This window comes from Leptodactylus fuscus, chromosome 5 (genome assembly GCF_031893055.1).
Source record: "Leptodactylus fuscus isolate aLepFus1 chromosome 5, aLepFus1.hap2, whole genome shotgun sequence".
NCBI lineage: Eukaryota > Metazoa > Chordata > Amphibia > Anura > Leptodactylidae > Leptodactylus > Leptodactylus fuscus.
In genome coordinates this window covers 162,073,274-162,088,385 of record NC_134269.1, presented here as the reverse complement: position 1 = coordinate 162,088,385, position 15,112 = coordinate 162,073,274, and the positions used below count along the sequence as shown (strand labels likewise).

At 41.7% G+C, this 15,112-nt stretch overlaps 1 protein-coding gene across 1 annotated transcript in view; it reads left to right on the top strand.

Annotated features, from left to right (window-relative positions):
- Positions 1–9,249, top strand: part of SNCB (synuclein beta) — a 71,737-nt gene extending 62,488 nt beyond the window's left edge. The window contains exon 7 of the mRNA XM_075274644.1: positions 8,353–9,249. Within this exon, the coding sequence (XP_075130745.1) occupies positions 8,353–8,385 (33 nt within the window). The 3' untranslated portion in view covers positions 8,386–9,249. The remainder of the gene's footprint in view (positions 1–8,352) is intronic.
- Positions 9,250–15,112: the final 5,863 nt, after the last annotated feature.

The window sequence follows — 15,112 nt, the reverse complement described above, 5'->3', positions numbered from 1 at the left end:
ATTTCCCAGTCAGACACTGGCACTATATGGCAGTAGCAAGAAATGAGGGTATTTGTATTCCCAATATATTCTTTGAATTCCCAGTCAGACAATGGCACTGTATACCAGTAGTAAAAATTGTGGGTGCACGTAACCCCAATATATTCTTTGAATTACCAGTCAGAAACTGGCACTATATGGCAGTAGCAAGAAATGAGGGTATTTATAACCCCAATATATTCTTTGAATTCCCAGTCAGACAATGGCACTGTATACCAGTAGTAAAAATTGTGGGTGCACGTAACCCCAATATATTCTTTGAATTACCAGTCAGAAACTGGCACTATATGGCAGTAGCAAGAAATGAGGGTATTTGTATTCCCAATATATTCTTTGAATTCCCAGTCAGACAATGGCACTGTATACCAGTAGTAAAAATTGTGGGTGCACGTAACCCCAATATATTCTTTGAATTCCCAGTCAGACACTGGCACTATATGGCAGTAGCAAGAAATGAGGGTATTTGTATTCCCAATATATTCTTTGAATTCCCAGTCAGACAATGGCACTGTATACCAGTAGTAAAAATTGTGGGTGCACGTAACCCCAATATATTCTTTGAATTACCAGTCAGAAACTGGCACTATATGGCAGTAGCAAGAAATGAGGGTATTTATAACCCCAATATATTCTTTGAATTCCCAGTCAGACAATGGCACTGTATACCAGTAGTAAAAATTGTGGGTGCACGTAACCCCAATATATTCTTTGAATTCCCAGTCAGACACTGGCACTATATGGCAGTAGCAAGAAATGAGGGTATTTGTATTCCCAATATACTCTTTGAATTCCCAGTCAGACAATGGCACTGTATACCAGTAGTAAAAATTGTGGGTGCACGTAACCCCAATATATTCTTTGAATTCCCAGTCAGACACTGGCACTATATGGCAGTAGCAAGAAATGAGGGTATTTGTATTCCCAATATACTCTTTGAATTCCCAGTCAGACAATGGCACTGTATACCAGTAGTAAAAATTGTGGGTGTATATAGCCCCAATTCTATTGCTAGGGGACTTGCAGGGTATTTCTGGGGTGAAGGTGGGGGGGCACACCGTTGGAACGGGTATCGGGGTATATATCGGGTATACGGGAATACACTGACAGTGTATTCCATTCAGGATCCTGGGAAAGCTGGGTTGCGGCGATTGAGCCCGTCAGTGCCACGTTACACTGACAAGCTTCTCCCTGGAATTTAGCTCTTATAAGAGCTGTTGGTTGTCTTCTCCTTCCTATCCTAGCCTGTCCCTGCCTACCCAGAATCTAAGCCCTAGCTAGCTGGACGGAAACCTCCGTCCTCGGTGAATTGCAAGCTCAGAATGACGCGAACCTGGGCGGCGCTGTTCTTTTAAATTAGAGGTCACATGTTTTCGGCAGCCAATGGGTTTTGCCTACTTTTCTCAACGTCACCGGTGTCGTAGTTCCTGTCCCACCTACCCTGCGCTGTTATTGGAGCAAAAAAGGCGCCAGGGAAGGTGGGAGGGGAATCGAGTAATGGCGCACTTTACCACGCGGTGTTCGATTCGATTCGAACATGCCGAACAGCCTAATATCCGATCGAACATGAGTTCGATAGAACACTGTTCGCTCATCTCTAATTATAACCTATAAATTGTTTATTCTCTCATGTCATCAGATATTCACTAAGGGAATCTTCTGATGTGTTTTTTTGACAATAGGGAATCCTACAATACAAAAAAGTTGACTACTAAAGATCTCCCAACAATGTGGGTCTGTGCCCAGGTTTCTGGTCCCTTTGGTCCACATCAAAAGCTATACGAGACATCACCTAATCTAGAGGATACCAAAGCATTCATGTACATAGCTGTATTACAAATCTGAGCTCTATAGATCTGCAATATGGCCGCCATATAAATCCTGTGCTGTATTATGGATCCTGTTCTAAAAGGGAATATTGAACCATAAGAAGACATTGTATGGTGGACACACACCACTGTCCCGTAATACTAAACTGTAGTAATTGTACGTTCCAGTACCGAGACTCAGGGCCGGCGTCAGCGCACGGCATAGTCGGACAAGTGCCTGGGCCGACAGATCCTCTGCGGCCCTGCTTTGGCGTATGTAGGCGCAATGTGATGAAGTCACATCGCGCCTACAACTATGTGAATGGAGTGAGAGAGCAGAGAGAGGAGCGGCGGGGGAGCGATCGAAGGTGAGTGTAAGTGTTTGTTTTGTATTAAACATTAAGGTGGAACATAATGAAGGGGGCCCATGAAACTGGGGGGCAAATGAAGGGGAGGGGGGGGGAACGGCATGACACTGGGGAAGATGAAGGGGGTGGGGAGAGAACGGTATGACACTGGGGCAGATGAGGGGGGACGGCATGGCACTGGGGCAGAGACGGGGGGGACATGAAACTGTGGGCAGATGAAGGGGGGGAGAGAACAGCATGAAACTAGGGACAGAGATGGAGGGGGCCCAATGAAACTGGGGGCAAATGAAGGGGAGGGGGGGAACGGCATGACACTGGGGCAGATGAAGGGGGGAGAGAACGGCATGACGCTGGGGAAGATGAAGAAGGGGAGAACGGCATGACACTGGGGAAGATGAAGGGGGGGAGAACGGCATGACACTGAGGAAGATGAAGGGGGGGGAACGGCATGACACTGGGGCAGAGACGGGGGACATGAAACTGTGGGCAGATGAAGGGAGAGAACAGCATGAAACTGGGGACAGAGATGGAGAGGGGGACATGAAACTGGGGGCAGAGGAAGGGTGTATATGAAACTGGGGGAGAGATGGGGGGGCATATAATTTACAGGTGACTGTAGGAGGATTATACTGTCTGGGAGCACATGAAAAATGAATGAGAATGGGCGTAATCAACATAAAAGTGGGTGGAGCTAAATTTTCCACGGCGCGCAGAGCCCCTTTTTACTCTTCAAAAGTTGAGAGATCTGGCGTTGGTGACGCCACACTCTTGCGTGATGTCACTCGCTTAATCTGCGACGCACAGTGTCTCGACTCTCCCGCCTCCTTTACAAGGGGGACCACTGAGGCTCTGTTGCCCAAGGGCCCATAAAAACCTGGAGCCGGCCCTGCTGAGACTCCATACGCTGCATTCTCCGGTAATACGCTGGGTTCAAACTGGGAATTTATTTTTATGTCTTTAATTTTCTTATCTGTAAAATAGAACCAGGGTTACTTGTGTTGTAACCATTCTTAGATATATTGTAATTCTTGTACTTTGATCAGTAATCCTTGAAGTATCTGTACTACATATGCTTACAGTGTCAGGTAATATCTACAGATGCAACAAGGGACTTGGACACAGCAATCTGTGAAAATAAGCAGGTCTCAGAGAAGACATGTTCAGCCAAAGCTCAGCTATAAATAAGGAAGACACGCTGTGTTATTTCATTAGCCATCTCCCTCTGGTGGATGCTGATGAAAGCTCACATGCTGCAAAAGTCATTTGCAACCAGTTCTTTGTATTCATCATTATGAGCCCTCTAGTGGCCTCTTGCAAATCCCTCATTACCTAATCCACATCTATTTTACAGGCACGTTGGTGCCCTACAAATGAGATAGGAGTGCTGAAAGTGCTTGTTGCATCAGATTTATAACAGCATCTGGGGATGCTATTTTATGGCACCCCGAGTGAGAAGTCTTATAGGATTCTCACCAACATCTGATGTGGAAGTTGCGAAATAAATTAAAGGATACATTGCACATTGTTCTCTATCTATCTATCTATCTATCTATCTATCTATCTATCTATCTATCTATCTAATCTATCTGTGTCTGTCTATCTACCTATCTACCTACCTTCCTACCTATACAACATTATAAAGAATAGAGCAGCACTGAAGCTAAAAGGATAAAACTGGTGCAACTCCCACAGGTTCACGGAAATGTGCAACAGAGCCTTTCTGAGGCTAAGGCCCCATGGGACAACCCGCAGCAAAAATAGCGCTGTGGGAAAACCGTGGTGGCAACACATCGCGGTTCTTCCCGCAGCGCTTTAGACAGAAAATTGGAGTTTTCCTCTGTTGACTTTCTGTTTTAAAATTTACCTATGGGGAAGCCGCCAGTGTTTCTATACATATAACTGACATGCTGCGATTTCCAAAACGCTGGTTCTGGAAATCGCGGCATGTCCGCACCACGGTTTTTACCACAGAATTGGCAAGGGATTTGATAGAATCCCATCCACTTTGCCCTCACTGTAAAATGCTGCGATTTTTCCAGAGGTGTTTTGGCTGTGGGCAAATCGCGCCATTTATGTCCCATGGGGCCCCGGCCTCAAGCAGGTTATGTTCTGTTCTGCCTTCCATATCTATTGATCTATCTTGTATCTATCTGTATAGCTATCTATAAAAATAAAATCAAGAGTAGCATTGTTCTGTTTCAAATAAATGGGTGCAAACTGAATAAGAACCCGTCAAAAAGTCTTCATCAATAGAAACAAATCAATTCAGGATTTCCAATATTGCAAAAAGTGGAAACGGACTTTCTATTGCATGGTAACAGCAACATTTCAGTCCTGTACAGCTGGCTGGACCTTTCTCAACTTGGGAAAGGTCCAGTTATACAGGGATGAAATGTTGCTGTTAACATGCAATAAAGATTCTGTTTCCACTTTTTGCAATATTGGACATCTGGGCATGATGCATTTGCTTTAGTATCTATCTATCTATCTATCTATCTATCTATCAATCTACTCTATCTACTCTATCTATCTATCTATCTATCTATCATATTTATACAGTCCTATGAAAAAGTTTGGGCACCCCTATTAATCTTAATCATTTTTAGTTCTAAATATTTTGGTGTTTGCAACAGCCATTTCAGTTTGATATATCTAATAACTGATGGACACAGTAATATTTCAGGATTGAAATGAGGTTTATTGTACTAACAGAAAATGCGCAATATGCATTAAACCAAAATTTGACCGGTGCAAAAATATGGGCACCTCAACAGAAAAGTGACATTAATATTTAGTAGAGCCTCCTTTTGCAAAGATAACAGCCTCTAGTTGCTTCCTGTAGCTTTTAATCAGTTCCTGGATCCTGGATGAAGGTATTTTGGACCATTTCTTTCTACAAAACAATTCAAGTTCAGTTAAGTTTGATGGTCGCCGAACATGGACAGCCCGCTCTCAAATGATCTGAAAACAAAGATTGTTCAACATAGTTGTTCAGGGGAAGGATACAAAACGTTGTCTCATAGATTTAACCTTTCAGTTTCCACTGTGAGGAACATAGTAAGGAAATGGAAGACCACAGGGACAGTTCTTGTTAAGCCCAGAAGTGGCAGGCCAAGAAAAATATCAGAAAGGCAGAGAAGAAGAATGGTGAGAACAGTCAAGGACAATCCACAGACCACCTCCAAAGAGCTGCAGCATCATCTTGCTGCAGATGGTGTCACTGTGCATCGGTCAGCAATACAGCGCACTTTGCACAAGGAGAAGCTGTATGGGAGAGTGATGAGAAAGAAGCCGTTTCTGCACGTACGCCACAAATAGAGTTGCCTGAGGTATGAAAAAGCACATTTGGACAAGGCAGCTTCATTTTGGAAACAAAAATTGAGTTGTTTGGTTATAAAAAAAGGCGTTATGCATGGCCTCCAAAAAGAAACAGCATTCCAAGAAAAACACATGCTACCCACTGTAAAATTTGGTGGAGGTTCCATCATGCTTTGGGGCTGTGTGGCCAATGCCGGCATCGGGAATCTTGTTAAAGTTGAGAGTCGCATGGATTCCACTCAGTATCAGCAGATTCTTGAGAATAATGTTCAAGAATCAGTGACGAAGTTGAAGTTACGCCGGGGATGGATATTTCAGCAAGACAATGATCCAAAACACCGCTCCAAATCCTCAGGCATTCATGCAGAGGAACAATTACAATGTTCTGGAATGGCCATCCCAGTCCCCAGACCTGAATATCATTGAACATCTGTGGGATGATTTGAAGCGGGCTGTCCATGCTCGGCGACCATCTAACTTAACTGAATTTGAATTGTTTGTCCAAAATACCTTTATCCAGGATCCAGGAACTGATTAAAAGCTACAGGAAGCGACTAGAGGCTGTTATCTTTGCAAAAGGAGGATGTACTAAATATTAATGTCACTTTTCTGTTGAGGTGCCCATACTTTTGCACCAGTCAAATTTTGGTTTAATGCATATTGCGCATTTTCTGTTAGTACAATAAACCTCATTTCAATCCTGAAATATTACTGTGTCCATCAGTTATTAGATATATCAAACTGAAATGGCTGTTGCAAATACCAAAATATTTAGAACTAAAAATGATTAAGATTAATAGGGGTGCCCAAACTTTTTCATAGGACTGTATGTACATGCACCTAAACTACACTTTCAGACACCCCACTAAAACTGCTATTTATGGCTTCCTGACTGTAGACACAGCCTCTTGCTGATTCTCTCTCTTCTTTCACACTTCAGCAGCTCCAGTTTCTTCGGAAGAATTTCTTATTGTGTATTGGCAAGCTCACCGCCACAGTGAAAGAGTCAGCGTGTATTGCTTGCTTTCTAATGGATATTAAAGTATAACTCCAGTAGCAAAATAAAATGCTCCTTTTTTCCAGACCCAATTCTTGTCTGTATAGAGCAATATTTGTTTAGTTTGGATAACCAAACTAATAATTCAGCCAGTTTCATAACTGTCAGAAATCTACTTAGATCAGCTGATCGGCAGTACCAGACACAAATCATGGACAGGTGACATTCTCTTACAAGAAGTAAGCAGCTTTATTTATTTTTATTTTTTTTTAATCCTGAACAACGACTTTAAATTTAAGGGTCAAGAAAGGTTAAAAAAATAAAAATAATCACCTGTCCCTGGCACTTCGTGGTCCCAGGTACCATGGCAGAAGTCTCTGCCACACGTGACTGCAGAGGCCAATCAGTGGCCTAAAGAAAGGACCTGGACCTCATACATGATGTATGTGAGTGATGTCCTTTCCTTAGACCACTGACTTGTCTCAGTGGTTATGTGCAATGAGAACTTCTACTGTAACATGCCCTGGAGCACTATGGGACTGAACATCAGCCTGGGACATGTTTTGTTCTTTTTTTCCCCCTTCTCAGTTTCCAGGGAAAAAAACCCAGTTTTTCCTGGACAACCTCTTTAAGGCTAATGCTTCAGGTGGTGTCCCACAGTAAAACAAACGCTGCAGAAAAACACTGCCTCAGGTTCTGGACCAAAAAATGGGTAGAATCATGAAGAAAATCCAGCACTTCGGCAAAAAAATACATTAAAATTTAACTTTTATTTTCTTCAGATTAAAATTTATCCATCAAAAAAGTGTAGGCAAAAGATGTTGTCGTCTAAGATAATTTCATGTTGAAAAAGTAAGTCTATCTGACGCGTTTCGAGGAAACATGGTCCTCTTAGTTATAGCCTGAAAAAAACGGGTAGCCACGACTGGATGCCGCTGCAGTGCACCGACATCCAGTCGTGGAACTCTGGACCGGCTGAACCGGCCACAGAATCTGCCTGAAGAAAGGGCATGTCACTTCTTTTTTTCATAAGCGGAACAAACCGCTCGCGGAATAAAGAAATAACCGACTCCCGGCTTTTTTTTTTTTTTTTTTTTTTTTAAACACAATTTTCTCTTTTTTGTTGAATGTGAAATTGTGGCCTAATCTGAAATCTGGTTTCAAATTAGACTACATTTCCCCTGAATTTATTAAGAGGCCTAGGCCCAGAGATGGGTGAATTATTGTAGTTTGGGGCCCATCTATAAAATCACCTTTGGTTGGAGATGGGCTCAAACAATTTGATAAAAATGTGCACTAAGAAATAAATTTTCATGTGTATATATTGGGAATAGCAGATATTCTGGGTGCTAGTGCTAAATTTTTGCAGTTTTTCCTGCAAGTTCAATTTGTTTCGCAAACAATAAGCCATCTCTAATAAGCCAAACTCTATGACCTGAAAAATGAAAAAAAAAAAAAATATGACTCTGGGAATGTGGAGAGGGGAAAATGGAAATGCAAAAAACAAAAATGAGCTTGGTCCTGAAGGGGTTAATGAAGCCTGCTGTCATTTTGGCAGGAAGAAGATAGACCATATCATGCAAAACAAAGTAGATCTCCTATTAAATTATATGAAGAAAACATCTCATCCTTATTATCCTTAAGAATTTTCGTTTTAAGGAAAATATTTTAAATTTGCACCGAAACTCTCAGTACAGGAGAATTTGGGGGGGAAGACACGGTGCGACTTATTGTAAAGTGCTACGGAATATGGTGGCACTATAGAAATAAAATGTATTATTATGTGTTATACATCTGTACTAAAACCAATATGTTTCTTTTACAGGATGATTACCAGGAATATGAACCAGAAGCATAACATCCCTTCACTCTGGACCCAGCCACCAGCAGCATCAGCACAAAGATAGCTATAATGAAGATATTAATAAAAAAAAATCCCCTAATACCCCGTCCTACCCCGAGAGGAGTGTGGTCTACCCATCCTCTATCCTCAAAAAGTGAGCTCTTTCTCTACTCCACCTTCAGAGAGCCTCATGTGAAGTGGTTTTATGTATGGTAATCCTTAGCGTTGAGTCATAGTCCAAACCAAACTGGTGTTTCAGATAACAAAAAGCCCTTTGTAATGTATGAACCCATGAATGCATTGTACTTGTCTCTGAAGTCATATTGCCCCCGGGGAATTATTTCTGTTTCCCTCCCAGAGAATAATTGCCGGGGGATTTTGGTGAATTTTGTCTCTTATAATTTTCTTTGGTTCCGGTGTGTCTTCTTGTTCAGGCGCAGGGGGGCCTGCAACCTCCTGCAACTGAACCAGCTGAGATTCTTTTGCGTCTACCTACATAAATAAAGCATGTTCTAACTTTTTATAAAGACATGGTGAAAAACACCCACAAAAGTTATTTCCTTAACAAAATGGCCGCCAGATATTTGTGCACCTGCACTTATTCTGTGGTCATTGAGTTGAGGGAAAAAACACCAAAAAAAATGTAGTTGTGGATGACTGACCTTTGACATAGTTTATTCAGTGTTCTAATGTGATATTTATTTTGCTGTTGTTTTTTATACATATATACACATATCTACGAACATATAAATGGGTTAACTTATTTGTGACTGTTCTGTAAAGCAGATTAAAAATCTATGGGAATCCATGCAGAATCTTTTCAATGTCCTTGTGTTCCAAATAATTTTGCAAAAGGAATAAAAAAAAGAATTAACCAAATAGTTATTGTTATTCTTTGTGTTTGTGATTTCATTGGTAAAGTTGAAGATGGCTGATGGTCGTGAGATGTGCGCATGAAAGGCCTTACAGGCATGTCCGTTTTTTCATCAATTTTCTGTCTATGCTTTTTACATCCATAGGTCTTATTTTTTCATGCTGATAAAAAAAAATTACAAAAATGTATTTTTCAGGGCATCTTCTAGCAATGGTAAGTAAAAAATGGACAGCATGTGAATGGCATCCATGAGCTGTCTGGGTTGTTTCACTGATCTATTAACCTGCATGGGCAGGTTTTCAATGGGGCAAATTGATCAATGGACCCTAGGGATGAAATTAAGGTGCACATTTGGCACAAGGCACTTTCTTGCTCCAAGCATGCACCTCAAGCCCCAATCCACACCTGCTGCAAATCTGAGTTCAAGGTAGGCCAAGGAGGGGACGTCTTGGCCCAACTGATTTATTAAAACTCATGTATTATGCTGCGTTCACACTTGCGCCCGTGTCCGCCCATGGGGTTCCCATCCTAAGCCCTGGAAATACTGCATAGAGGACGGCTTGCCATTGGTCAATTTAACGCATTCATTTGATTGGGATATTAAAGCAAACCATCGGTGTCTGTATGCAGCCTCTCTACAGTGAAACTGGATTTTTTGCACGGACACAAAGTCGGACATGCAGGACTTTATGTCCATCCAAAAAAACTGGTTTCCCCGCCGAAAGGCTGCAAACGGACACCTGCGATTTGCTTTAATATCCCAATCAAATTAATGGGTTTAAAACTGACCACTGGCAAGCTATTCCTATGCAATTTTTCCGGGGTTTATGATAGAAACCTCATTGGTGGACATGTGCGCAAGTGTGAACGCCCCCTTAGGAGTAGGATCAGAGCCCCCGCAACATTGTGCAGAGATTGCCAGTCCTCTCCTTGTTTCTGCTCCCAGCCCGCTAATTCGAGGTCTCCGTAGTGTGCAGGGTTGCTGGTCCCCTCCTGAGCCGGACTGTGGCGTTCCAGGGCTGGAGGTCAGACGGCGAACCAGAGCCTATTTAACGAGTACTAGTTTCATCTGCAGTCCCAACATCATGACAGTTCTAACTTTGCATGAACTACATGACATAAGCTACCACAAGGGGCAGATGGATTACGCATCCTCCTAGGGTACAACACCAATAAATAAAATAGAAACTGGGCAAATGTTTAAATGATAAGTTAAAAATGTATTCATATATCTCATATTTAATAACAAATATTTGCTAAACTGTCCATTTACACAAAATTTTCTGATTTTTGGCCTGTTTATGTCACCCTCACCACTTTTAAGAAAAGTGGAAGGAGCATTCTATAAAATAAGACTGAAAGGCATGAGTGTGCAGGGTGCAGGGATTTGCAGCACAACAAATGTAACATTATCCCATTATTTGTGTAAGTAATGGCTGAAGTCTATGCCAGCTGGCATAGATATGAGATTCTGGTTTACGCCTCTCAATAACTGTAGTATAATATATAACTCCAGCATAACTGATTATTATAATTGGAGAACTACACGTCAATCTTAATAAATCGTCCCCTGCACATATATTTTAGTGCTAGGAACCCAGACTCATACAAGAGCTCCTACTACAGAAATAAAGATGTCTGCTCTGCATTGTGTTTATAAGCAATCCATTTCTCTTATGTAGATAATGGGAAATGCTCTTTTTTTTAACCTGTGGTATCCATATGTATTTTATTGCCCCGCTATGTGCATTACATACATTACATATATACTAAGACATTATTTTCCACATTTTCCCATTATTCTGACATTTACGTACTGTATGCCTGTACTGCATTCATTCTGCAGTGTGGCGTTATCATACCGCAATATCCCATCATCTCTTTACTGTGACATTATTAGGTGCATTGGCTTTGTGGTTTGACAGTATTTTGTGTATAGCTGCATAACTAACAAACGGGCCCTATAAAAAACTTTAGACTGTCCTACCACTTGGTATAGTGTCCCTTTTCCTGGCCCCGACACAGTACTATGCTCCCTTTACTGTCCCCCACACAGTACAAGGCTCCCTGTACTGGCCTCCACATGGTGCTCTGTATATATAACACCCCATTTACTGGTCAACACATGACATAAAGTCCCTTTTTCTGGCCCCACATGGTATGAAGCCCCCACACTGTATATTGCCTTTTTTATTGGACCAGATACAGTTTGCGTCCTCTTTGACTTGCCTCCACACAGTAAATGCCCCCTTTACTAGCTCTCCACACAGTATACTACCCCTTTATTGTCTCCCATAAAATAAGTGCCCCATTTACAGGCCTCCATATATATTAAGTATGAATGACATTAGGGTACAACTTGCCTCAAACAGGCCTTCATATAGAATAATGTCCCACAGCAGCCATCCACATAGCATAATGCTCCATATTGGCCCTACTCACAGTATGATGTCCCTCAGTAGCCTCGCCACACAGTATAGTATCTTACAGTGGCCCCTATGAATTTTCCAAAAATTTCAGGTTCAGCTAAATCCCAAATTTTTGAGGTTCACCATCAACAAACTATTAGTAGAGGTTTTCTCAGAGACCTATGGAAGGTGAGCAAACATAACTAACAACAGTGTTACTCACCTCCCCTGCGCTACAGCATGGGTCTTTAGGCCTCCTGAATGACATGAAAGATTATGCGTAATGACACCGGCATGACCCACATGACCTATGAGGCCTGTGATTGAGCCTCAGCAGTCATGTGGGTTATGCCAGCGTTATAGCACCTAATCTCTGATGCCATTGAGGAGGCCCAAAGGCCCACACCAGAGCACAGGGGAGGTGAGTAACTGTATATGTTTAATCGCCTACTCTGGGCTTCTGTTCAATATTCTCTGGGGTGTGAAGAGACCTCATAGTATAATAATAGCAGTTGCATTTAAGATGTGTTCAGTCCAAACGAAACTGCTGAACGAGATTCTTCTTGCACGATTCACCCAACAAATACTCTTAGTGCTGCGGCCGCTGCTCACTGATTTTCTCTCCTGCTCACGACCACCTCTGCTTCTCCTTCAGCCTCCAGGTACGATGTGATTAGTTGAAGCAGAAGCAGCCATGGGCAAGACTGGGGATCAGTAAGTAAAGAGTGGCCATTACCTGCTGGATTACTAATGGCATAATAAAAAATAAAAAAAATCTGCATAAGGGCATGGTCCCTGTAGCAGCCATTACAGTGATATGGCAATAGCTCTCCTACTGCTTATATAGTATTTCTACATTATGACATTATTATGTACATCACTTTAGTGCAGTGAGAACATTACATGGATTATCTTGGAGACATCAATTTATTATGAAATCACTTTCCTCATTATTTGTTACATCATTCTTCATTATCCATGTAGTGTGACCTCACTCTATATATTATGTGTGCACTGACATCACTCCGAGCACCATATTACCTTCCGTTTATATAAAAAGCAAATGGGAATAGATGACTAACCCTGCTACTCTTCTACTGTTCATGTCCTATCTGGTTATCCTATGACAGATGACAAACAGATTCGAATAACAGTAGTGGGAACATACACTAACACTGCGTGCGCAGTAGAGGTAAGACATGTGATTGCTTTGTAGCACATAACACATCATAGCAGGAACATCATCCGCTCATCAAGTATGAAAGAAGAAAGTGAACATTTACAAAAATTATACAGGGAGATAGAAAAAAATCCAGAATATGCACTCTTTAGACCTTTTTGACTGCACTACCACTAAGGTTATGTTCACATGGTCAGAATTTGTTATGGGATGAGGATATAAGCATCAGAAAAGCACACCTGGTACGTGTCTGCACACATTAACTCTACATAAAATCATAGCGCAGACGCTGAGATTTCCAAAACTGGCGCGGTTTTGGAAATCGCAATGTGTCAATTATATCTACGGAAACGCCGGCAGCTTTCCCATAGATATAAGGGTAACAGAAAGTCTGCGGAAGAAAACTCCATGAACTTTCTGTTCAAAGCGCTGCGGGAAGAACTGCAATGTGTTCCAGCTGCAGAACGTCCCGTGGGACTTGGCCTCAGGGTCCATGGTCAGGAAACTCCCCAGATCTCAATCCTAATGAGACCCTGTGGTCAATCCTCAAAAGTGGGTGGAAAACAAAAACACCAAAATTGTGATGAACTCTAAGCACTGAGTAAGCAAAATGGGTTGTCCTCTCTTCAGGATTTAACCCAGAAGACGATATCCAAGCATGCCAAGGAGAATCGTAGTCAACGTGAGAAATAAAGGTCAACATTGTAAATATTGAGTCTTTGCATAAAGTTGATATATGTCAATAAAAGTGTAAAAACTAATTGTAATATATATTGAAAGATTTGACTAAAATTTCCCCATAGAGGGACTATTAAAGAATTTTAAAAATAAAATAATAAGTGAAAGATCGAAAAACACTGAAGCAGCAAACTTTGTGAAAATCAAAAAATTGTGTCTGAAAACATCTGTCTATTGCTGTATGTAAATCCAATGGATTAAAGTTAGCACCTGTGAACAGGATAAGTGGCAAGTTTCTGATCAGTGGGGGTCCGACCACTGGGCTCCTCACCATGAGAACGTGGTCCTTAGTTGAATATTTTTCCATTCACAGTCTTGGGTATTAGGCTCCTTCTAATAAAGAATGAACCCATATATACTTTAATGCCAGCCCATTTACCTAATGCAGCAGGAACAGATGATAACGTGCTCCCTGGGCCAAAGATGTCCGACTTTTCAAGCAGACAGCAAAAACTTACATGTCGGGTTTTGCTGTCTGCTTGAAAAGTCAGACATCTTTGGGAACAGACAGTTAAGGACAGACATGGACTGTAAAAGAACGCACCCGATGTCCATTTAAATGAATGAAAAATGTCAGGGACACAGCTAGTGTCCGCCGCTAATGTCCGCATGAGATTTTTCACGGACATTAGCAGCGGACACTAGATGTCAGACACCGATGGTAGTGTGAACGCCCACATAACAATACACCATTATTATAGACAGCACATGGTAGCAGTGGCGCCCCTTTTTGTATTGTGGCCAAGACACTTCAAGTTACTCCTCTGGCCCCTGACACTTGTTTCTAATGACAGCTCATATATTATATGGGACTTATCAGTGCATTTTTCTCCTTAGATCTGATAAGCTACAGGTTGTTGCTGTATACCCACCCAAAACCTGAGGTGCCAAACTAGTACAAGATGACAAAAATCATAAAACTCTTTCTTAAGATTATGACGGGGATACTAATGCTGGGAAAGAGTCTCCGTCATTGGTATAAATGAAAGATTGTGCAGAATTTAAGACTAGACTTGTTATGAGATATTTTTTTTAGAAAATGAAATGCTTATGTAGAAGTCTGTTGCAGAGGGTGGAAAAAGTAGGGTGAACATACTGCGAGAGGGGGCAGAGGAGGTTGGGGAAGATAATAATGTAGACTTACACTGATTTTGAGTGGGAGCTGACTGCAAAACAAATCTTTGCTCGCAGTTGACGGTATAATTGCCTCTGTCTTGTTCACCTTCTGCTCAGTGATGTGGAGAACTGCAAAATATGTTCAGAAAATACCATTTTCTTTAAAGGACCACTGAGGAGTTAACCTTTTCCCTGCTGCTCTGGACAGTTTGTACCTAAATTGCTGAGGCCATGCAATATTTGGTCAATGTGATAAAAATGTATACTGCAGACCATATACAGCTACTGTGCTTCTAAAGTCCTAATTTTATGACAAGGCACATAGCATACTGTGTATAATAAGGACAGCTGGGGGGGGTAAAGTCACATCATGTTTTTTACATCCATTTAGCAGATTCTTGCAATGGATACAATAGGGTGCAGACA